The sequence below is a fragment of the Orcinus orca genome, chromosome 1 (assembly GCF_937001465.1).
Source record: "Orcinus orca chromosome 1, mOrcOrc1.1, whole genome shotgun sequence".
NCBI classification, from domain to species: Eukaryota; Metazoa; Chordata; class Mammalia; order Artiodactyla; family Delphinidae; genus Orcinus; species Orcinus orca.
The window spans coordinates 180,915,123-180,939,268 of record NC_064559.1 but is presented as its reverse complement, the minus strand read 5'-3'; the positions used below and the strand labels follow the sequence as shown (position 1 = coordinate 180,939,268).

Below are 24,146 nucleotides of genomic sequence, written 5' to 3'. Positions count from 1 at the left end.
AAATTAGAGGTCAACACCCCTCCCACTCCCTAAGGAATGGCCATCCCTCCTATCCCATGACCCTTGTCCTTTTTAAAGCCCTTTCACAGCCTTATGTGGAAAGGATCCTAGGATCCCCACTTCCCAGATGAGCAGACTGAGGCCACCCAGGGTAAGTACCTGATTGCTGACAGGGTCAGGGCTGGGACCAGAAGCCCCAGCTGCAGGTCAGAGCATCTACCCTTCTCCATGCTGTTTTAGTGGCTAAAGCAGGGGCAGCCAGCCCAGGAACTACCATAGGGGGCATCTAGGTCCCAACAAATGCTGTTTCTTAACACCAGCTTTTGAGAAACATCTTCCCCTAATCCACAGAAGCAACTATTGAAAAGCTGTACATTCACGTGGTTCCAGCAAAGAAATGGGGTGCTCTCCTTTGGCTACTTACAGTAATGTCCAGTTTAATGACGCATCCCAGAAGTTTTATCAATTTCCGATGAAAATCATTTTCCTAAAAATGTCCCACCTCTAATGCTTGCCTGGAACACTGGGGCAGGCAGTTTCCCGTGCTGGAACTATTGGGCAGGGGTGGGGGGTTGGTGGGGGCATGTATCGATTTCACGAACCCACAGGACAGAAGCTTGGATCTGAGGTCAGTCCAGGTGAAGAGGGCTCGACTCAGCACAGGCGGGCCCCCAGGTCAGCAAGGGAGGGAGGCCACAGAGCTCGGTGCCCACAGGAGCTGGGAGGTTTGTGGTTGTTCCCTCAGTCCTGGATCCAACATGAGTCAGTGTCAGGCCTGCAGACAGAGGCTCCCAGTGACCCACCAAGGGTCACCCACTGTGCCTTGGGGGCAGACATACTTAAGAATGCTTTGAGAGGGGTCGGGCTCAGGGTGTGGCTGAGTGACCCCTCCTTATTCTTGGGGCCACACCCTGTGACAACCAACAGCCTGGACCTATTTCATCCTGCAGATCAGGGATGCTTACACAGCCATGTAACCGAGGTGGTCTCTGCAGTTACCGAATCCATGGAAATTGTCCCCAAAGCTCTGTGTCTGAGTGTGTAGGGAGGAGGGGACTCATGCAGTGATATTCATGGCGAGCATCACTCGGCAAAGGTCCAGAACCCTGCCCTCCACATCCTGCCTCTGTGGGAGGACCCAGATCCGTCCTGTGTCACGCTGCCCCTGAAACAGCCTGGCTCGTAGGTGGGCATTTGCTGCGGGTCCAGCACCCTGTCAGATGATGGAGGTTCTATTTTCCCTCCTCCCTGGTCAGGGGATGAAACGCCCATCTCCTGCCCAAACATGTGTCCACTGGCCCCGCCCAGCACAGCTGTTTGCCCATCCATCACCGGACCAGGTCTCCACCGCAAGGACAGGAAGTGCTCCCACATCCGCCTCTGCCACCAGCCTGGTGACTTGTGGTCGCTGAGTACAGTAGTCAGAGAATTTTTAAAAAGACTCACAGACATGTAATTAAAATCTCAGTGTTGGTTTTGGGGGAAGGCTCTGGGAGGCTCCCGCCCCTGCTTTGCGGAAACACAGATTTTTAGTGTTTGAAAGTGACAGGAGGCTAAAGTGAGACGCTCTAAATATACTGTCCTGGGCATTTCCGGGCAGCTGGGGAAATATGGGGTTTATTCTGCTCCTGCGGTCTCTTGCCCAGACTGTTAGAGCAGCCCTGCCACTGGCCTGCCTCGGGTCCCCTCCAGCCTGGGCTTTACCCTCGCCTCCACACATAGCTTCCACTCTACCCTTAAACCACACTCCCTTGCTGCCCAGAGCCCTGACGCCCCATTGGCCAGAGCACAGCCCACGCTCCGAGGCCAGAATTCCAGCTCTCCGCAGTCAGGCCACAGCCAGACTTACGCCCTGAGCTGCACATTGCAGGATGGTGGGCGGCCCCAGCACCTCACACCTGTGCAGGACCTCTGCCTAGAATGTCTTCTCCCCCACCTTATCCACCTACCAAGAGTCAGTCCCATCCTTCAAGGCCAGCTCAGGTGTCACCTCCTCCGGGAAGCCTGCTCAGATCATGCCATGCGACCCTCCAGCTTCCCCAGCACTTGACCCAGCATCTCCAGGAGCTGTCATCCTACCTCGCCTCTTCCTGGTTCTTTCCGTGTCTCCCTCCGGCCCCGCTTCCTGCTTCCCCTTGATCCAAAGAGGGTCCTGCCGTCCTTCCACCCTTTGCTGGGCTTTATGGCTGTTGTTTTCCCTGCCGGTGCTGTCGTTCCTCGGCTCTAGGCCTTTGCTCAGGCTGGACCCTGCCTCTGCAGCGTCCTTCTCCCTTGACATCGTGGCAAATTCACTCTCACCCCTCAAGGCCCAGCTCCAAAGCCCTCTCTCCCCTCAACTCCCATCCACATACCGGCTGACTCTGGGAGCCCCGTCCTGCCCAGGTGCACTCAGCTATGTCCCTGCTGCCACCGTGGCCCTTTTCTGCCTTGGGTCTGATGTCCATCTCCCCAGAGGAGGGACCTGTCCTGTGCCCCATCTGTGGGTCCCAGAGCCAGCAGGGTGCTGAGCGGGGCAGGCTGGGTTTGGGGCTTGCGGACCAGACATGGACACTGCCCTTGTGGCACCGCCGTGTGCCAGGTGCCGTGCCAGGCGCCTCACGACACAGCTCCCCGAGCCCTCTCGGCACCCAGGAGGCAGAGCTGGGACAAGCCTGTTCTCGAGCAGGGAGCGGTCCCACCCAGACTGCCCAGGCCCCCAGATCCCACCCGGCCCTGCCCACCCCGGAGCCCGAGCTGAAACCACAAGTGACCGCCAGTCCCACTTTGTCTTGCAGTGGAGCAGGACCGCACCCTGGGCCACCAGGAGCCCCAGTGGAAGGAGTTCCGCTTTGACCTGACCCAGATCCCGGCGGGGGAGGCCGTCACGGCCGCGGAGTTCCGGATTTACAAGCTGCCCAGTACCCACCTGCTCAACTGGACCCTCCACGTCAGCATGTTCGAGGTGGTCCTGGAGCAGTCCAACAGGTGCCTGCCCTGCGCCCCGCGGGCCCACTCAAGCCTCTGTCGGAGGGTCCGGCCCAACCCTGGGTGCCGGGGGGAACATTTCCCAGAGGACAGAAGGGGAGCTTCCTGGGCAGCCCACCCTCAAAGGACAAAGATGGTTGGCCCGAGGCCTCGTGTCACCGTGGGGAGAGGCCCAGCATCAGTCCTGGATTCAAGTCCCCATCCCACTGTCCTAGCTGTGGGACATGGGCAGGTCACTGAGCTCCTGAGCCTGTTTCTGCATCTGTACATGGGCACAGTAACACCTTTGTATGGTAGACGCAGCGAGAAAAGGCATGTGAGGCACCAGAGCCAGGTGGGGTAGATGCCCCACTAATGGTCCCCCAGGAGGGCACTGGAAACACAAAGGCAGCTGTGCCGGCCCTCGGTTAATTGTTCTTTCGTGTCCACAGGGAGTCTGACTTGTTCTTTTTGGATCTTCAGACGCTCCGATCTGGGGACGAGGGCTGGCTGGTGTTGGACGTGACAGCAGCCAGTGACCGCTGGCTCTTGAACCGTAACAAGGACCTGGGACTCCGCCTCTATGTGGAAACAGATGATGGTAAGACTCGGGTCAGCAGCGAACCTTCCCCTGGGGGCTCCTACGAGGAAGCTGCTGGCGGCAGGCGCAGCTCGAGCCCCTCACGTGGCCCTGGAGGCCTGGCCTTTTCACCTGAGCTGCTGGGGGATACCTCCACCCCTCCGCGGGGGCTCAGTGGGTAGAGAGTGAGGTTCCCGCAGTGCAGGACAGCAGGAGACCCCCTACCAGCCGAGAGTCCCTCCTCTCCTTCTGCAGGACCAACAGCTGTGTTGCTCAGAGTGAGTCCACATTTTCCCTCCCCAAGAAATGGGAGATTCTTTCTACTCTACGGAGCTGCCTTCTGCACCAGGAGTTTCTGTCCTGGGCTGGGCGAGGGGAAGCGGTCACAGGCTCAGGCTCCGAGGCAGAGGCCTGGGTGTGAATCTCGGCTCTGCAGCCTTCTAACTCGGTGACCTTGGCAGGTTACTTACCTTCCGAAGCCTCGGTTTCCTCATCTGTAGAATGAGGATTCACACCTTCATTCATTTAGCAGGTGTTTGGGGGAGAGCCTCCTGGTGGGCCCAGGGTTGGTGTGTCTGCGGTACAGCGGGGACCACAGGGGGCTGGGCAACGGCTGTGAAGAGGCTGAGAGAAGTGGGCAAAACAGTAACTCTGAAATAAATGTCATCTTATTTAATAGCAGTGGAGGGGGACAGGATCTGATTCAGCGTTCTATAAAACAACCCTCTGAGACACTCCCCCTCAAGGGGGTGTAGCATCTCTCCCCCTCCTTCAGTGTGGGCTGCGCTTACAGACTTGCTTCCCAAAGTATGCCGGGGGCTGGGGCAGTACCTTTGCAGGGGCAACCTGAGCGGCACCCCTCAGCCGGGTGCTCAGGCTCCCATGAACACGTCATGTAGCTCCCAGACACCCTTGATCTGACGGAGTGGGAACAGCACTTCACCTCCATGGTCTTCGTCCCCAAAACCCAGAACCCCAGTCTCACCATGAGAAAAACATCAGACAACCTGAAACTGAAGGACATTCTACAGAACACCTGCCTGACCAGTACTTCTCAAAACTGTCAAGGTCATCAAAAAACACGGGAGGTCTGAGAAATTGTAACAGCCCAGAAGTGCCTAAGGAGTTGTGATGACTATATGCCAATGTGAGACCCTGGGTGGGGTCCTGGAAAAAAGACACTGGAAAACTAATGAAATCTGAGTAGATCGTGATGTTTAGTAAATAATAAGATACCAGTATTGGTTGATTAGTTGTGACAAATGTGGTTCCAGGACAGTACGTGCTGGGGACACAGGTGTGGGAACCGCTGACGTGCAGGTGGATCTGGGGGCAGGGGGACGGGAGTAGCGCGCTGGGGAGGAAGGGTGACGATGGAGAGGAAGGAGACGGCGCCCAGGCTTCCCCGGAGGGACGTCGCCTCGGGGCCTGCGTGCGCCGGTCCCCGGATCCCTCCAGTCCCGCCTGACGGTCCGGACCGGTCCCGCCTCCCGCCTTCGCGGCCCGGGAAGCTCGGCGCCTCGGGCCCTCGGAGCGCGGAGACGGAGCGGGGCGGCGGAGGAGCCAGCCGGGCGGCCGCATCACCGCCGGGGGCCCCCTGCCCTGTGACGCGCGGGCGGGGCGCGCACAGCCGCCGCCTGTCCCCGCTGGGCCCGGGGCCGGAGCCCCAGCCGGAGCGGAGCGGACGATGGCAGCCCTGCGGCTCCTGGAGTCTGCGCTCGGGCGCCGGGTCCCCGCCGGCTGCTCGGTGCCCGCGCTGGCGACGGGCGGTGTGTGCGGCTTCGCCAGCAGCGCCCGCGCGCGTGCCAAGTCCTACGCGGACCCCGTAGAGGCCGTGAGAGACATCCCGGACGGCGCGAGGATCATGGTCCGGGGCTTCGGCCTCTGCGCGATCCCGGAGAACCTGATAGGGGCGCTGCTCTAGACCCGCGTGAAGGACTTGACCGTAGTCAACAGCAATGTGGGGGAGGAGAACTTTGGGCTCGGCCTTTTCCTGGGGACCAAGCAGATCACCCACATCGTCTGCTCGTACTTGGTGGAGAACTCGCTCTGCGAGCACCGGTACCTGGCGGGCGAGCTGGAGCTGGAGATCACACCCCAGGGCACCCTGGCCGAGCGCCTCCGCGCCGGGGGCGCCGGCGTGCCCGCCTTCCACACCCCCACGGCCTGCGGGACCCTGGCCCAGGAGGGAGGCGCACCCAGCAAGTGCTTAGAGGACGGCCACATCGCCATCCTGAGTCAGCCCAGGGAGGTGAGGGAGTTCCACGGACAGCACTACCTTCTGGAGCACGACGTCACGGCCGATTTTGCTTTGGTGAAAGGGTGGAAGGCCGACCGGGCAGGAAACGTCATCTTCAGGGCCAGCGCCAGGAACTTCAACGTGCCCATGTGCAAAGCTGCGAGAACCTCAGTGGTGGAGATTGAAGAAATTGTGGACCTGGGGCCGTTTGCCCCAGAGGACATCCATGTTCCTAACATTTACTTAGAGGACATCCATGTTCCTAACATTTACTTAGATCGAGGAATACAGGGGGGAAAATATGAGAAAAGAAATGAGCGTTTAACGATGCAGAAAGAGGATGATGAAATATGCAAGTCTGCAGATAGTATAAGGACACGGATCCTCAAGCAGGCAGCTCTTGACTTTGAGGACGGCCTGTGTGCCAGTTTGGGCATAGGAATCCCTCTTCTGGCCACCAGCTACATCAGCCCCACTATAACCGTTCATCTTCACAGCGAAAATGGAATCTTGGGCTGTGTCCGTTTCCACTGAAAGAGGAGGTGGACGCAGATCTCAACAATGCGGGCAAGCACACAGTCACCCTTCTTCCTGGGGGCTGTTTTTTCTCCAGCGATGAATCATTTGCCATGATTTGAGGGGGACACATCGACCTAACCTTGCTGGGAGCCATGCAGGTTTCCAAATATGGTGACCTGGCTAACTGGATGATACCCGGCGAGAAGGTGAAAGGAATGGGGGGTGCGATGGATCTGGTGTCCAGTACCGAGACCAGAGTGATGGTCACCATGGAGCACTCCACCAAGGCCAGTGAACCCAAAATCTTGGAGAAATGCACCAGACTGTTGACTGGGAATTGGTGCGTGGACCGCTTTGACAGAGAAGGTGAAATCATCACCGAGGAGGCTGTGTTTGACGTGAGAGGACTGACCCTGATCGAGCTCTGGGACGGCCTGATGGTGCAGGACATCGAAAAGAGCACGGGGAGCACCTTTGCCATCTCCTCGAATCTCAGACCCATGCAGCACGTCTAAACCTAGCTGGAAAGTGAACCTTGGTCCCAGAGCGTGTGCTTCTCCCTTTAACCTCCTGGATTGCATCCTGAGAAAGCCTCAGTCACATTTCTGCATTTCACCAGCATCTGGCCGGCTTTCTCCTGCCATCCCAGACGGGCTGCCACTGGATAGGCTTTGTTCTCTCGAGAGGGACATGCCTTTAATTAAAAACAAAAGGAAAACAGAGGCACTGACCTTATATGTCCCGTGAGTTCTGAGAAAGCTCTGCTCCAATCACCCTCCTCCCTGTCTGTGGTATTTACATTAAATTCTATGCAGCTTGAGATGATCCCATGGGAAAGTTTCACTGAAGTGCCTACTTTCGTGAGTGGATAATGAAATATGGGAAAAGTGATGGGGGAGGAGCTGTTACCGAGCCCAAGCTCACTCTGCTCACTGCGTGACAGGCCAGTAAATCAGGAGATGAGTTGTTGAGACAAGGAAGAACGACTTTAATTGGAAGGCTAGCAGATGGAGAAGATGGCAGACTAGCATCTCAAAAAACCCATCTTGTCCTAGTCCCAATTCAGGCTCCTTTTATACGATCTTGTGGGAAAAAGGGGCAATGATCTTTCTGGCTACTTCTCACTGAACAGCGGTGATGAGGGGGTAGTTGTGAAATGAAATTGATCAGTGTTGGGTCAGGAATAGTCCTTAAAATTTTTAGTAAGCAATACAGTTCTCTTTCTTTATCTACAACTATTTGAACCTGATGAAATCTCTTCTACAATGAAATTTTAATCTCAATACTTATCCTTTTTGAAGAGCAACCTTAAGTCTTCTAAGGGTTCACAAACCCATTGCTCTCTAGGCCTCTCAGGAGTTGGGCAATTTTCTGATGACAGTGGGGCTACTTTAACCCAAGTGTGATGAATCCATGTCTTTACTCCAGCTAACTTGACAGATGAGTGTGTGGTAAGTAATACCACCTGTGGTCCTGTCCACCTTGTAGTCAGATGGTGCTCAGGCCCTTGTTCTCTCTAGATTTTAAGGAGGACTCCAGGCAGGAAAGGATGTAGGGCTACCTCAGTTGGATAGGCAGACCTACTGGAAGCAAACTCATGAACAGAGGTTAGTATAGTGCCCGGAGTTTTAACATAATTGGCAACTGCTAGATCTTTCAGAGCATTTATAGATTCTCCCTCCCCGGCAGGCACCTGGAATAGCCTACCATGCAATATCTCAGTGGGGCATAATTTGAGCTGCTTCTGGGACCCCCTCTGATCCGTCGCAGGGCAACTGACAAGGAAATATCCCAAGGTAAATTAGTCTCTTGACATATTTTAGCAATGCTCCTTTTTAATATGTAATTCATTTTCTCAGTTTTTCCTGTTGATTGTGGCCGCCAGGATGAATGTAGCTTCCGGTTAATTCGCAGTGCTTTAGATACTTGTTAGGTTATGGTAGAGACAAAAGCAGGCCCATTATCACTTTGAAGGGGGTTAGGAGTCCAAAGAGGGGGATAATTTCCTTAAGGTGGACTTTAACCACTTCAGAGGCTTTTTCTGTCCTGGTGGGATATGCCTCCACCCATCCTGAAAAAGTGTCCACAAATACTAGCAGGTGTCTGAAATTTTCTGTGGCTTGAGGCATTTGAGTCAAGTCTATTTGCCAGTCCTCAGTGGGGCAGGTTCCTCTGTGTTGAGTTCCCATTTGGGGAGGCCTGACAGCAGTCTTTGGGTTATTTTTAGCACAAGTCATGCAATTTTGAGTGGCTTGCTGGTTGGTCCTTTGTGGGTTAGGCCCCATTATATATATTTGTCCTCTGTAGTCTAAGTAAGGGGCTCAAGTTCACGTCCCTTTAAAGCCTCATAGAGGAGCTTTAGTATGAGCCTATCCATAGTTCGGGATCCAAATCCGACAAAATCCTGCCATTCCCAGAGACCCCCTCATTTGTCTGTGAGTCTTGGGTGTTCCCAAGCCTGCAGTTGCCCATTTTCTATCAGGCAAAAGACCCCGCTGTCCTGGAGGAATGACAAAACGCAGATACGTGACTTGTTTCTTACATACTTGGGCCTTTTTCTGGGAGACCTTATAGTCACAATTGGCCAAATAATTCAGCGTTCTTATGGTATTTTGTAGACACATCATATGCAAGGATTGCTATGAGCAAATCATCCCCATATTGGAGTAAGGGTCCTTCATCCAATATTAAGTTTCTCAGGTCCCTAGCCAACATTTCCCCAAACAAGGTAGGGGAATTCTTAAATCCTTGAGGCAGGACTGTCCAACAATACTGTTGGACTACCTGTGTTTCTGGGTCCTGCCATTCAAAAACAAACAGCTTCTGTGATTTTTCTGCAATAAGAATGCAGAAAAAAAGCATCTTTCAAGTCCAAGACTGAGAACCAGCTGAATTCTCCCAGAATAGTTGTAAGGAGAGTGTATTAGATGCCACAGGGTGCAAATCTTGGACTATTTCATTAATAGCCCTCAAGTCTTGGACAAAGTGATACTCTGTTGAGTTTGGCTTTTTGACTGGGAGGATAGGGGTGTTAAATGGGACCTACAAGGTTTAACCAGTCCTGTTTTCAAAGTTTTTGAGAACTGGCTAAATTCCCTTTGGGGCCTCTCGCCTCAGAGGGTATTGTTTTAGATTAGATGTCCCAGTGTGCCTTTTTAAGGGGATTTGCATTGGCCATGTATTTCTGGCCTTCCCTGGTGTGCTATCAGCCCACACTTCCAGCCTTACCTTTTCGTAGACCTCTGGTGGGTGCAGGGGAAGAGCTCTGTCTCCTTTTCTGGGGCATCCATGAATGCCATCTGTAGGCTTACAGTGTGGGCTGGTGGGACCCTGATGTCAAGCTGTCTTGGCAAAAAGTTACTTGAGCATTTAAGTTACAAGGGAGACCTCAGCCCAAATGAGGGATTGGACACACCAGCATACATAAGAAACTGTGTTTCAGGGTGAGGTCTCCTCATTGGCATAGAGGTTGTAAGAAAGAAAAATTTTGTACTTCTCCAGAAACTGCCATGAACTGGATGGATTGAGATGTTTTCTGTGCCACCTTGGTGTTTATCACAGAGTTTGTTGCACTCATATTTATCAGAAAGTCAATCAACTTGTCCCACACTATCAAAGGTACCTGGGGCTCCTGTGGGGAAATTGTAATTGGACGCCTCAAGTTCAAGGGAGCCCCCAGGCCTCTTCATTCATCATCAGAGTGTTCCTCTCTTTCTACCATATGAGAGGCTCCCATCTTTCATTTATTGTTTTCTTTCTTATTCTTTAGTCTAGGACAATCTTTTTTCCCACCCCCTTCCTCCTTACAGTAAGCACATTGTTCCCTCCTCAATGGTGACTTACCTCCCTTCCAGTTACTTGCCTTCCAGGAATCCAATGCTGCTGCCAGAAATGTGGCATTCCGTCTTGCATCCTCTCGCTTCTGTCGTTGTTCCCTGTTGTTGAACACTTTAAAAGCAACATCTACCAATTGAGAAGGGTTCATTCCAACTGCACCACCTAACTTTTGTAATTTTCTTCTTGTATCTGGGTACTTTGCCCAATGCAGGTCATATTTACCATTCTCATATTTTCGGGGGTCTCAGGATCTGCATCAGTGTAGCACCTATAAGATTGATAAATTCTTTCTAGAAACTCTGATGGATCCTCAATGGGTTTTTGTTGTATCTCCTGAATTTTGTTTACGCTCTTTTGCCTAGGTACTCCCTTTGGAACACCCACTAAGATACACTTCCCATAATGCTTTAGGAGCAGGCTACCTCCATTATTAGGCTCCCAGTCAGGCTCAGCAGCAGGAACTGTCAGATCTGCTTCTGGAGTTCCATCTGGATCTGCTGGATGAAGCTAGTGTGCTTCCTCTTTAGCCTTGTCAGTGACCATCCTTCTTTCATCCCCAGTATGTATCATATTCATACGAGTGTGAATGCCCAAGAGGGATGGTAAGTGGCAAAGACGGAAGTGAAAATTTCAGTCATGCGGAGGGAGTCCTCTCGGTAAGTAGGGTTATAGTTTTTCCAATTAAACAAATCTGATGTTGAGAATGGCTTGGGCATCCACAGAAACCCAGCTGGTTTAAGAAACGCATCTGCATTAAGGCCTCCTGTAGGATATTGGTGCAAGGGAAACTGCCCTGCTCCAGCAGTGGCTCCTAGTCCAAACTGGGTGCCCTGTCAGGTCTTAGATGGTGACACCAAACCTGGCCCCTGTGCCCCGGAGGTTAGCATAGGAACTTCTAATTGATCCCCATAAGTAAATGAAACAGGAGGCGGTGAATATGTTGGTGGCACGTGGGCGGGGGGTGGCCAGAACAACTGCTGGTGCAGTCTGCTCGGCCAGTGGGGGAGCCGGGCTGGCCAGAGGGGGGTGTAAGTTTCAAAATAACATGTCCGCACTCTCACTTTCTCCCCTTCCTCTTGTAGAACAGGTTTTCCCTTGGTTTTCTCTTTCGACTGCTGTACCATAAGGTGGCAGCAGTCTGACTTCTTTTCCTCCTGTTACAATAGCATAAATGCTTCTACATACAGAATCTCATCATTTTTACCTGCTCTTTCACAAAACAATTCTAACTGCAAGATCGTATAATAAGTGAGCGATTCAATGGCCACTGCTCTCCTGATCCTAACATATATTGGGCCACACGCTATTACAATAAAATATCATCTCTTCTTTAGTCATAGACCCACAGCTATATTTTGCCCATTTATTTAAGATACGCCCCAAAGGGCTTTCCTTAGGGACAGATGAAGTATTTCCCATATTTATAAGTTCAGTGGGTTTCCCTGGTGGCACAGTGCTTAAGAATCCGCCTGCCAATGCAGGGAACATGGGTTCGAGCCCTAGTCCGGGAAGATACCACATGCCGCAGAGCAACTAAGCCCGTGGACCACAACTACTGAGCCTGCGCTCTAGAGCCCGCACGCCACTACTACTGAAGCCCACGCGCCTAGAGCCTGTGCTCTACAACAAGAGAAGCCACCACAATGAGCAGCCCACTCACCGCAACTAGAGAAAGCCCATGTGCAGAAACGAAGACCCAACACAGCCAAAAAGATAAATAAATTAGATAAATAAAATTTTTAAAAAGTTCAAGAACAACAAAACACAAAAAGCACCAGCAGGGCTTCCCTTGTGGCGCAGTGGTTGAGAGTCCGCCTGCTGATGCAGGGGACATGGGTTCGTGCCCCGGTCTGGGAAGATCCCATATGCCGTGGAGCAGCTAGGCCCGTGAGCCGTGGCCGCTGAACCTGCCCGTCTGGAGCCTGTGCTCCGCAACGGGAGAGGCCCGCATAGCACAAAAAAAAAAAAAAAAAGCACCAGCAAATTCTAATACCAAAAGCACAAAGAGATTCCATCAAGAATGAATGCAGTATAGCTGATTCACTTTGTTATAAAGCAGCAACTAACACACCGTTGTAAAGCAATTATACTCCAATAAAGATGTAAAAAAAAAAAAATGAATGCAAAACAAAAGCCAACAAACTGGTTCACAAAGCAGGTAGAGTCCAACAACAATTCCGCTCTCCAGCAGGGTACCCCAATCAAACGAACAAATTGGCTTTTCCCTTAAAGGAAAAAAGCCCAAACTGAGAGGGGAAAATGTTCCCAGTCGTATATACTGGAGCTACTTACCGACTATGTGAGACCCATTTGGCTCCCAAATGTTGATTCCCCACTTCAGCTGCCCAGCGCTGGGGCAGCCGGTGCCACTTCAGGGAATTTTGAAGGAAAGATCCTCAGGACAAATGGTCCCGGTGGCTGCTAGGGCCTTACCTGAAAATTCCCCAACAGAGGCCAACTAGCCACAAGCACCCAGGGTCCTGGCCGGCTCACCAAAATTTGTTGCCGAGCCCAAGCTCACTCTGCTCAGCAGACAACAGGCCAACAAATCAGGAGACAAGTTGTTGGGACAAGGAAGAACAGCTTTAATTGGAAAGCTAGCAGACTGAGAAGATGGCAGAATGGTGTCTATGAAGATGGCAGAAGAGTCTATGTAAGGCACTGTTTTATTAGAACCATAAAAACATACACACTTACATGTGAATTTGTAACTGGGAGAAACGCTGTCTGAATGTAAGATGGTTTTCCTTTGGCCCTTCTGACTTTCCTTCGGGGACCTTTCATTTTGTCACTAAGTTTTGTCTCTTTGTAGCCTCACCTCCCCTGCCTCTCACATTTCTCCTCCTCGTCGTAGCTAAATAGATGTCTCTAGAAGGGAAGCAAGACGGTTTAGGCGGCCAGCAAACTGGTAATAGGGGCAACTGAAGGGGGAGAGACTGTTTGGTGCCGACATTCCACCAGGAAGTCTCCTCTGTGAATAAACGGCTCGCCTGTGTGTGGCCAAAGGCTGCGACTTAGGATGGGAGGAGTTCTACAAACCTGACCGATGGACTTAGATGGGTTTTCTCATCTCAAATCATAGCGTTCCTGTGTTATCCAGATCAGACAGTTATTCCCTTCTTCTCTGTTACGGAGCCTAAACCAGCCTCTTGTTCATACTCCCTTGAAACCCATGAGGGGCAGTGACGTACTTCATCCTGAATCCACAGTCTCACAAACTAGACAGAAAAAAATGAGTTTCCGTTTGCGTGTGTGTGTGCTTGCGTGCGTGTGTGGGGTTCAAACCCAGGCCTGCCATGGAGGCTGCGCTTTCTCAATGCGGCTCTAGGTCTGCACAAAATGGATGGGAGCCCGTGGGTAAGAACAGGAAGCTCCAGCTGGTCAAGGAAGGCCTTTCAGAGAGGCTCCCTGCGGCCTCACCCTGACGGGAGGCCCGGATCCTGGAGTGGAGAGACAGTGCCCCTGAGGGGACAGCCACAGAGTGTCAGGGGACCGTGACCAGGTGGGCAGTGGATGGACGTCACTGAGTGGACTGTACAGCACCTTCTGGGGAGGAGGACTGATCTGCCCTGCGTGGTGGGAGACGTCTTCCAACATCAGCCTGGGACAGGCAGAGGTTTCCAGAAGCAGACGAGTTAACAGGTTGTTAAACAGTAGAAAGAAGGAAAAGCATTGAGTTCCTAGTTCTCATGCGGTGAGGAAATAAATAACCTGTGGGACAAAAGCACACCTGGTCACAGCTGGATCCCCTCCAAGGGTTTCAGCCAGGCATCCTGATTGTCCTTCAACGTGGCACTAGGGTCACATCCATGACCGCAGGCTGAGGCGGGGCAGGGGCTGCAGGGAAGGGGCAGGTGGCACCCAGAGGAGAAAGAGGCCTTGGGGAGAGATGGGAGCAATCTTGGCCTGGCCCAGGGGAGGGGGCATGAATCCCCAGGGCTGTGATAGGGCAGGGGAGCTGCCAAGACATCCGGGCCCTGATGGGGTAGACTCAGAAATGGGGGGAGGCTGGAGGTGTCAGGGGCCTTCCTGGCCCAGAGGAGCAGCATCTTCATCTGGGTCTGCGTGCTGGGGGAGGCCACAGTGTGGCCCCCATCTCGAGGTGTGGCCACACATCCCACGTCTCTCACAAAGGGGACAGCATGCCTGCCAGCACCCTCACAGTTCAGGTCTAGAGGCAGGGACCCTGGGCCTCAGAGGTTCCTGAAGTTCCTGCCTCTGCTTTCTGGAAAGGGTCCCGCCAGAGCCAGGCAGCCTGGGGGCCACCACCTGGACAGCCAGGGCCTGCCCTGTGACCCGATCTCTCTGCGCCCAGGAGACCCCAATACGATCCTCGACCAGACAGTTGCACAAGAAAAGCCTACAGTGAGCACAGCCTCGGGAGCACCGAAGGTCTCCCTGGCCTCTCAGTGGACAGGGCTCTCCAGGGACTCACAGGACAGGGCGGCTGCACACACAGGCCTGGAGGGCTGCCGGCCAAGGCCGCCGCATGCGTCCACCAGGTGTGGAGCTCCGCTCCAGTGCCGCGTGGACGACAGCCGCCCGCCTGCCCCCGTCGCTCCACGGCCTCCTCCTGGTGCCCTCACGGGCCTTCCCTCTGTGGAAGGGCTGCTGTGTGTCTTGTGGCTCTGCATCCTCACGGGCCTGCTGTTCTTCCTCATGACCCTAACCTGCCATGACCCAAACTCCCCGAACGGCTTCTCCCTGGGCCCCTTCCAGTGTCAGCTCCTGTCTCAGCAGGGTCATCCCTGAGTGGCACCTCTGATGGGCCCAGTGCATGTTTGTGGCAGGTGATGTCGTAGGTCAAAGGTTAGTCTCTGGTCGATTAGCTGTTTAGTCAACTCTGGCCCATGGACTCAGGGCTAAAGCACAGCTGTGTAAGGGCCGGCGATGTCCCTGACCTGTAATGTGCAGTGGAGGATCATGAGACCCACTAATAGAACACACATGTTTATGTATGTGCACATGTGTACACTAGCTGTATAAATGCACACGTGTGTGTACACATACATATATGGGCTTGTGTCTATGCCTGTGCATCACTGCTGCAACACTGGGGTGAAATGTACCTGGAAGTGGGATGTTCAGCCCTGGGTTTTAAGAAACATTAACAGTGAGCTTGTAGTCATGCCCTGTTGTTTAGTGTGAGAAAATTCCACAGGGAAAGGACATGAAGAGGTTCTATCACATTCTCATCTTTATGATGAAAGCCAGGAAATAAATGTCTAAAGATGAACTAATATCTAAATATTCAAATGTATCTACTCAAAGGAATTTTATACATTTGAAATGTTCATAGTTGAGACTTAACAACCAAGAAAATGTTTACGTGGAAAAATTGGGAAAAATACAGACTTCTTTCTTACGCTCACAATTTAAATTAACATATGAAAATATCCCAGAAAAATGAAAATGATGCGTTGTAGCAGGGGAGGGGTTTATGGGAGATATTTTTTCTAAGGTTCTTTACAGCTGTTGTTATAATCACTTTGACAATTAAAACACAAGAGGTCATTGGAACTGCAAAGAGGTACAGGAAGATAGCTTTACTGGTGGAGGTGGCTTTGCCGGGGATGAGCAGTGTGTTTCTCCGGCCTCCTCAGGCTTTAGCAGCTGCGGGTAAAACCGCAGCTTTACCAGCATCACTGCTCCTAGGCTGAGGCCCCATCATGTCTCTGCCCACAGCCTTTTCTCTCTTTCTTCCTTTTCAAAGCACAAACCCGCTGGTTGAGAACTTAAATGGATAAAAAGGGCTCTGGAATTAGATGCACGTGTCTGAACGTGGACTTGGGGTAAATGTCTCTGCCCGCGGAGCCTGGGGTCTCGTTTGGGGGCGTCGGTGAGTGGCCTGCTCTTGGGCGGTGCTCAGCAGAGCAAGCACTGAGTCCTGGCAGCTGCTCCCGCCAGCCGGGTGTTGTGAATCCTACACTGATCCCCAGAAAGGATGGGGTGGAAGGTAGAACTCGGGCCTCGGGGCCCCGGGATGGATGGGAACCCTGGTTCTGAGAGTCCCCGGTAGTGGTGCTCTGAGCCGTCACCGAGGGGCTCTGATGCTTCTCAGGGAATTGATGGGTCTGGCGTCACCATGAAGACTGGCTGAGATCATCACGTGAACTGACTGAAAGCTGTAAAGGGCTGTCACAACGGGCGGTGCCCTGGACCATCACTAATCCCGAGCCTGTGCTCCCGAGGACCCTCCCCCGCTCCTGCAGACCTGCCCGCTGGGGGCTGGGGCTGGACCTGGGACTCGGGTCTTCAGAGGAGGAAACCGAGGCCCAGTGGGTCCCCTGCAGCCTCAGGCTCCGTGCTCCTGGCCCGCCCACAGAGAGGTCCCTGCTGTGTCCCCGTGCAGGGCCCCACCCTCGAGTGACCGCCCTCTCTGCTCTTTCCGTCTCAGGGCGCAGTGTGGATCCTGGCCTGGCCGGTCTGCTGGGGCAACAGGCACCGCGCTCCCAACAGCCTTTCGTGGTCACCTTTTTCAGGGCGAGCCCCAGCCCCGTCCGAGCCCCTCGGGCGGTGAGGCCCCTGAGGAGGAGGCTGCCGAAAAGAACCAACGAGCTGCCGCCCCCAAACAAACTGCCGGGGATCTTCGGTGAGGTTGGGGACCAGGTGGTGGGGACAGAACCCTCCTGGCTTCAGTGGGGTCAGGCTCATGGTCAGTCACCCAGCCACCTTTCCTGACACCACTTTGCCCCTGCACCCTGGGGACCAGCCACTGCACGGTCTCCAGGGCTCTGAGCATCTGCCCTCACCGCCCCTGCTGCCCTGAAGTCCCTTCCTGCCCTCCCTGGCTCACCAGGCCCCCCCCCCACCCCCCCGTCAAAATCCGGTGCCCCTGGTGGCCCTCGGTGCTGCCCCGGGCGCCCTGCAGGATCCAAGCGTTTCTGTGAAGGTGTCCCTACCAGGCCAAGCCCCTGGGGATCAGAGCCCCCTGGTACCCTCCTTTCCTTCACGGGGAGCCAGGCTTTGCTTGGCCTCAGTGGGAGCCACTTGTCCTGTGGAATGGGCGTGGCTGGAGAGGCGGATGAGGTCAGGGGTGTCTCCGGAGGAAAGGAGGAGGGGCTGCTGGGCGGCAGAGGGTCCCCGGGCTGCTGAGTGGACCATGGGGAGTCACAGGCAGAAAGTCAGGGGAGGCTGGGCTGAGCGTGGGGTGACTGTAACCACGGGGAATCATCTGGAGCCGTCGAAGGTTCTTGACCAGGGTCACGGCGCCAGCAGAGCTGCAGAGATGGGCTTTATGAGACCAAATGGGTTAGTTTCCCATCGTTCATTTACTCAACAAATGAGCCCATCGGGGCGTCCCCCGCCCCAGGAGCTCCCCGTGGTGGGTGCACAGAGCGGGAACCCCAGCAAAGACCTTGCCCCTTCTGTCCTCCGCAGACGACGTCCACGGCTCCCACCGCCGACAGGTGTGCCGTCGGCATGAGCTCTATGTCAGCTTCCAGGACCTTGGCTGGCTGGTAATTCCTGACTCTCCTTCTTTCCTAAATGACAGTCCCCACCTTGAAGATGGCAAGTGTATGTCCAAGAGGAGGTAGAAACATGGGGGATTTGCATTTTCTTGTTTTATTTTCCTCTGTGTTTTTCCAAGTCCTCTAAAGGGAGAATGTGTTGCTTTTGTAGTGAAAAGTGCTTTTTTGTGAAAACCATGAAAATGGAGACTGTCTGAATCCTTAGCCATAAAATGTCAGAGCTGCAGCAGGAAAACTGAGGCCAGGGTGGGCAGTGCCTCTGGCCTTTGCTGTGACTGAGGGTGGGCTGGGGAGGACGAAGCGGAGCGCTGATGGCGCATGAAGGGGACGGAGATCGTGCCCAGCCCTGTCTGCTGAGGGTCTTCTGGTGGATGTCAGGCTTCTGGGGGAAACTGCCCTGGGAGGGGCCCGAGGGTGGGCTGGTGGGCCCTCAGGCTGAGGGAGGGTAAGGGGCAGCCCTGAGTTGTGCTGTGACAGGTGCTGGACTGGGGGACTCGGGAGGGGCACATGGATGGGACTCACCTTCTCCCATTACCTGCCCCCAGGACTGGGTCATCGCCCCCCAAGGCTACTCAGCCTATTACTGTGAAGGGGAGTGCTCCTTCCCACTGGACTCCTGCATGAACGCCACCAACCACGCCATCCTGCAGTCCCTGGTCAGTACCGCGTCCCTCTGCCTAGACGCCCAGGGGAGGGGTTTGTGGAGGAGAGGGGCGCGTGCAGCCAGCAGGTGATGGCAGCACTGCTGTGTCAGGGAGCTTTCTCTACATGGAAACTGTAAGGAACGGCACCAAAGACGGAGGAGAGCTTAAACAAGCTTTATTCGGGTACGCTCCCGGGCGAGGTTCACTGGTCCGAGAGAAAGTGGCCAGAGAAGTCGCGCCCGGGCGAGAGTTTGGGCAGAATTTATAGGGGAAGAAGGGAAAGGGGTGTGGTGAATCCGGGAGGGCGCAGGGTATTCCTTATTTGGTGGTCTTTTCGGGTATCGTGAGGGACCGTTAGTCCCGCCCCTCGAAAGGCGGGAAGGCTGGGCCGGGTGGAAAGTCCCCAGTTCAGTTACTGGAACTGGGTGGTCCGGAAAGTCTCCAGGTCAGTTTCTGGAACTGGGTGGTCCGGAAAGTTTCGGTCTGATGCAACCTGTGAGTCTGATTGCTTTCCCCTGCCTCGGGCCAGTTGGCCTACAGAAACCTTTCTGCGTGCACGTGCAGTGAAATCCCACAGCCGTGCAAAAACTGGTTCCCGTGTGGGCCACCCCCAACCCGTGCACCTGAACACACACGCACATGGGGGACTTGCACGTCCATGCGGTGGGTACCAGACTTACAAAGGCCCGCCTGCTGGGGGTCAGAGGCACAGCCCGTGCATGATAGGCGGGCATCCCACACGGCTACTTGTGCCCTCGGAACACACACGTGCACCATGTTCACTGGCACGTTCGGCCTCCTGTGTGTCACACACGCCCTCAGGGTCGGGGTGGGTGACACACGTGTGTGTTCTGCCCCCTCTTCCTGTGCCGGAGTCCCCAGGTACCCCGTGCCCCTCTGGTTTCCCCTCCTGTTCCTTTCCCGTTGGCTCTTTTTTCTGCGTCCCTCTGGGCTCTTTGTGTCTCTACAGGCTTTTGATGCCCCAGTGTCTGGGGAAACTAAATGCTGAAAAAGTTTCTAATAGGAACACTGTTGCTGCTGCTTATCGCTAAGTGTTTTAAATGTTTTTTAGTGCTGAGGCTTCTTTCTAGAACATTGACCTGGACACTGCAGTTACAGGTTGTTCAAGGTGATGCCCTAGAGCAAATGAGTTAAGGCAGCATGGACCCCAGGATAATGCCTCCTTTCCCAATGGTCACATGGGATTTGCTGGACCCCTGGGGAGCTGCCTTCCTTGAAGAAGGTCAGGGGTGATGGAGCCTGTCCTGGCAGCAGGCTGCTCAGAGCTGGGGCTTCTGGGGTAAGGCTGGGCTCTGGGGACCGGGGGCCAGGCTGCCGGACAGGGCCCCCCATGAGACGGCTTCGCCCAGGTCCTGCTCAGCGGCCTCCGTGAGGCCTGGGAGGTCCCGGTGGATGGAAGCAGGTTCCGTTTTCTCTCCAGCCCCTGACAGGCTGGGGGGCTGCCTTCCGGGCCCTTCCATGTGGGGCCCCGATGAAGAGTCTAGGGTGAACGGCAGCTCATCCTGCCGAGTCTCCAGATAAATATTTTTGTAGAGGCTGCAAGAGCTCACTCAGTCGGGCTGTTTTTAGGGGTAGAGCTGTTTGGAGGAGGGTAGCGGGATCCCCGTGCCAGGTCCCAGTCGTGCCGCGGCCTCGGCCTCAGCCATGGAACTGGGCAGGTGACTCGGTCCCTGTGCCCTCAGTGGTCATCTGCCCAGAACAATCTCTGCCTAGAAATCGTTAGGAGGGGTGGAGGTGCTTTGAGAAACAACAGTGTCGGACACCCCAAGGGTGAGCCTAGAAGTCTGGCTGCCAGCAGGTGTAACACGGACCTTCACCGGCTCCCAGTCTGGAGTGGGAGACGGACCAGAAACAGCTCATGCGGACAAGACACGATCAGGGACGTTGCAGAAGCGCAGGGAGAAGAGAGGAGCAGAGGGGACCCCGGGGGCGGCGCTGCAGGGGCGCAGGCAGGACCTGGCACACGTGCCGGGGGCCAGCAGGGTCAGGGTCGTCCTGTCTGAGGGGAGGGGCTATGACAGGAGCCACAGGTGCCCAGGCTGGGCCTGAGGGCAGCGGGGGGAGGGGTGGGGGTGGCCAAGGGGGCGGGGCCGGGGCAGAGTTCGCGCCAGCACCTGCCGGGCTGCGGGGCGAGATGGCGCCGGGGAGGGGCGAGCGGCTGCAGCCCGGGCGGCAGGAGCTGGGGGCTGGGACGGGGTCCCCGCGGTTCTCACGCCTCTGCCTGCCGCCCCCTCCCCGCCAGGTGCACCTCATGAAGCCTGACGCGGTGCCCAAGGCGTGCTGCGCGCCCACCAAGCTGAGCGCCACCTCCGTGCTCTACTACGACAGCAGCAACAACGTCATCCTGCGCAAGCACCGCAACATGGTGGTCCGCGCCTGCGGCTGCCACTGAGGCCCCGCCCCGCCTGCTGCGCCGCCCCTACCGGGTCAGGTCAGCCCTCCGCAGGGGGCACCCCCCCCCCAACGCCTTCACATATCAGGCAGGGCGGCAGCGACGGCGCCCCTCGGCTGCCCACATCCTGCCAGGGGCTGGTCCTCCCCAGGCCCCTCTGCCCCGCCCCCGCCCGGCGCCTGAGGCGGTGGCGGAACTCCGGCCTGGTGGTCTGCGTCCGCAGCAGGGTCCTACCCCAGCCCCCTCCCCAGAGGCACGGGCTGACCGTTCTTTGGGGCTGGCAGAGAGTCCTGTCTGAGGACCTGCCTTTGTTCACTGCTGGGCCAGCTGTGGGCGGATGTGGAACGAACTCAGAGGCACCTGCAACCCAGGATGGCTACCTCAGGCCCTTCACCGTCCACGACAGGGTCTGGGGATGTGTAGACAGGTCCTGGTCCATCTCCAGATGCCTGCCCTTCCCAGGTGCAAAACTGGGCATTTCTGGGCACTTCTGTTAGAGTGTGGAGTTGCCTTCGGTGGGCTATATTTGTGGATCTGAATTACCAAACCGCTGGCCACAAGGAGGCATGTGGGTCGCCTCCAGAAAGAGCTAAATGGACAGCATGATTTAGGGCCAAGGCCGATGGCATTCATCTTCCCTGTCTTCCTCCCTTGACCTGCCTCTGCTGTCTGGGGAAGACGTGCAGGGCATGGACACTTCAGGGAAACAAAAAATCCTGGGGGCTTTATTGACCCCGTCTGTCTGTCACCATGTTGAACCATCAGGAGTTCAGGTCTGTGGAAGTTATCTTTTTGCTGAGCCAAGTATGGTGGATACATCGGGTGGCCCAGGGTGACAATGCCCAGCACGGATGACATAGTTTCCCTTAACCGTCTGCACGGCAGTCATCGATAATCAACCTTGATATTTTTTCTTTCAAATCTGGATAGAATTTCAAAATGACCAGCACAGAACTCCAGGTGGCCACCACCAACAGGTTAGAGTTGGCATGTGGAGTGAAAACTCTCTGCCATCTCCTGCCTCCAGTGCTCTGGGACACGGGGCAGCCTGGGGCCAGGCGTGGAGCGAGGGCAAGGCTTGTCAGCACCTGCCCGTGTCCAGAAGCTGTCAGAAACAGACTGTTCAGCCGAGTCTGCGTCACCCTGTGTGCCCAGGAGCCCTGTCCTGTCTCTCGGGGCCTGTGAGCCAGAGAAAAGGCCCCGGTCCCAGGGGAGTGACAGGCGGCAATTAAGCTAAGCTGGGTGGGGCGGTTCCCGGAAACCTCTGCTCTCCTTGGAGCGCCGCCGGCAGCTGGGGTGTTTATTTGATTTCTGACTTGGTAAGCCTGTAATTTACCTGGTGGAGCGGACTGCGTCCAGCTGCCCGAACCCTGAAATACCGTGTCATTAAAAGCACAGCCTGGGCCCACCCCAACCCACGGGCACAGCCCAGGACGTGCAGCTCTGGAATTCACTCTGCGCCCCAAGGAGGGGCTCCGGGAGCGCAGGTCTGGCAGCAGGGGTGAAGGCTGGGGCCTTGCTGCAGGACAGCAGCCCCTCCGCCTGGACCTGGGAGGGCCTCTGGGAGCCAGTGCACAGGAAGTGACCCTCCCCATGGACAGAGGAAGTTGGTGGTCTCCTCTTTAACCTGGGGCTTTGAGCTGAGGCTGGCAGTGAGCGGACCAGGTACCAGCCCAAGTGTCAGGAGACCCGTATTCTGGCTCCAGCTCAGCCACTGATGTCTGGGCAAGTGCCCCCTGATCCAGGGTTCAGTTTCCTGTCTCTGGCATGAGGCATACAAGGACTCTCACGTCTCCAAAGGCCATTCCAGCCAGAGAATCTGCCTGCCACTCTGGCCATCTCTTTTCAGAGCGCCAAAACATGGCCTGAGTGCCCAGCTGTCCTAGGACTTGAAACCTGCCATTTCAGGGCCTTATTCAGTGATCTCTCCTCCCAACATCAAGGGCAGTGGAGGCTTAGAAACTTTTGACAAATGTCAGTGTTAGGTTTCTTCAGTGCCTAAGCACATAACCTGGCATGGTTTGGGGCACCAGGGAAGTTTATGAAGTGAATGTTTTGAAGATGTGGACTGCCCTGCCCTCAGAGGTGTAGAACAAAAGGAACATAGGATTGTGATACGACTCCCGTTTCGTGCAATAAAGCCAAAAGTCCAGCAGTCATGGCCTTCCTGACACTTCTAGCACCTTCAGCCATCCAGGTGGCCACCAAATGAAATCAAATAGAAAAGGCTTCAGAGAAGGGAGACAATTAAGGACGGAAAGCTGATGAGGTGGCAGTGGTCAGTCACTAGGCCCACCTCGTTTATCTGGTTGCCCTTGGCAGTCTGGGTCACATTCAAGGCTGCACATGAGAAGCATAAATGAGGGCGGTCAGCTCAGACTCACTGGCGGCAAAGTAAAGCACTGCCGGAGAGGGTGGGCCCAAAGGAACAGCAGCGCCTGGGGCCATGCTGTGTGGGCACATTGCTCTGTCACCTCACCCCTGGTGCACATCTTCATAACCGAAGCGTGATCCTGGCCCAGAGGCCAGCTCATCGGGCGAAGCCCTATTCTTGTGTGTCTCTATGTAGGAAAGTAGGTGACATTCTTCAAGAAATTCCCTGTAACTTCATAGGGAAGGAAGCTGTGACAGGAGAGGGTGAGCTTTGTAGCTCGCAGACCGGCTGGCAACAAGCCCTGGCTCTGCCTCTTGTTGATCTGACCACACTGCGCACCGGGCAGCCGGCTCCTCCCTCTGTAGAACGGGCTACTGGCTCTGCCCTGGCAAGGCCAGCACGGGGAGCAGGTCTGTTCGGAGCACTCGGCACTGGGTCTGCACACCTGCGCTGAATGAATAGCATTATTAGTGGCCTTATTCTATTATTTTTTTTGCGGTACGCGGGCCTCTCACTGTTGTGGCCTCTCCCGTTGCAGAGCACAGGCTCCGGACGCGCAGGCTCAGTGGCCATGCCTCACGGGCCTAGCCGCTCCGCGGCATGTGGGATCTTCCCGGACCGTGGCACGAACCCATGTCCCCTGCATCGCAGGTGGACTCTCAACCACTGCGCCACCAGGGAAGCCCTAGTGGCCTTATTTTAAATGAATTTGCAAATGTGGGCCTCTCCCGCGTGCCTTCCTATTAAAACCCACTCCTCCCAGAATGTGTCCTTGGAGGTGCTGCTGTACTTACTTCAAAGCTGTGCTTTTCCTAAAAAAATAAAAACTTGGTAGTCTCCTGGGGTGAGGTGTGGACCCTCCGTGGGGGGGGGGGGGGGGTGCGTAGCGGCCAGCAGGGGACATGGCAGCGTTGCCCCCTCTCTGTCCTCCCACGGCCCTGCTCACTAGTGCAGCTCAAGGGTAAACTTTCTGGGGTTTGTCTCCTCACTGGGAAGCCTTGAGCGAGCATTTGGCCCTCTTTAAAAAAAAAAAAAAAAAGTTTTTCTCACTTAAGAAAATATTACATGTGTGTCGGGGACACTCTTAAAAATCAAAAGCAGAATACAAACACACACAATCTCACC

The 24,146-nt window shown here is 55.1% G+C and overlaps 2 protein-coding genes across 2 annotated transcripts in view; both read left to right on the top strand.

Moving 5' to 3' along the window:
* The window catches only part of BMP8A (bone morphogenetic protein 8a), a 42,321-nt gene extending 18,252 nt beyond the window's left edge, over window positions 1–24,069 (top strand). The window contains exons 2-7 of the mRNA XM_004266416.3: window positions 2,775–2,964; window positions 3,396–3,544; window positions 16,516–16,710; window positions 17,499–17,578; window positions 18,136–18,246; window positions 20,498–24,069. Coding sequence (XP_004266464.2) covers window positions 2,775–2,964; window positions 3,396–3,544; window positions 16,516–16,710; window positions 17,499–17,578; window positions 18,136–18,246; window positions 20,498–20,647 — 875 coding nt within the window. The 3' untranslated portion in view covers window positions 20,648–24,069. The remainder of the gene's footprint in view (window positions 1–2,774; window positions 2,965–3,395; window positions 3,545–16,515; window positions 16,711–17,498; window positions 17,579–18,135; window positions 18,247–20,497) is intronic.
* On the top strand, window positions 5,079–7,058 carry LOC105747834 (succinyl-CoA:3-ketoacid coenzyme A transferase 2, mitochondrial). The gene is given in 2 exon segments (XM_012531769.3): window positions 5,079–6,279; window positions 6,282–7,058. Coding segments are annotated over 2 exon segments (1,584 nt in total). The 5' UTR covers window positions 5,079–5,210; the 3' UTR covers window positions 6,797–7,058.
* Window positions 24,070–24,146: the final 77 nt, after the last annotated feature.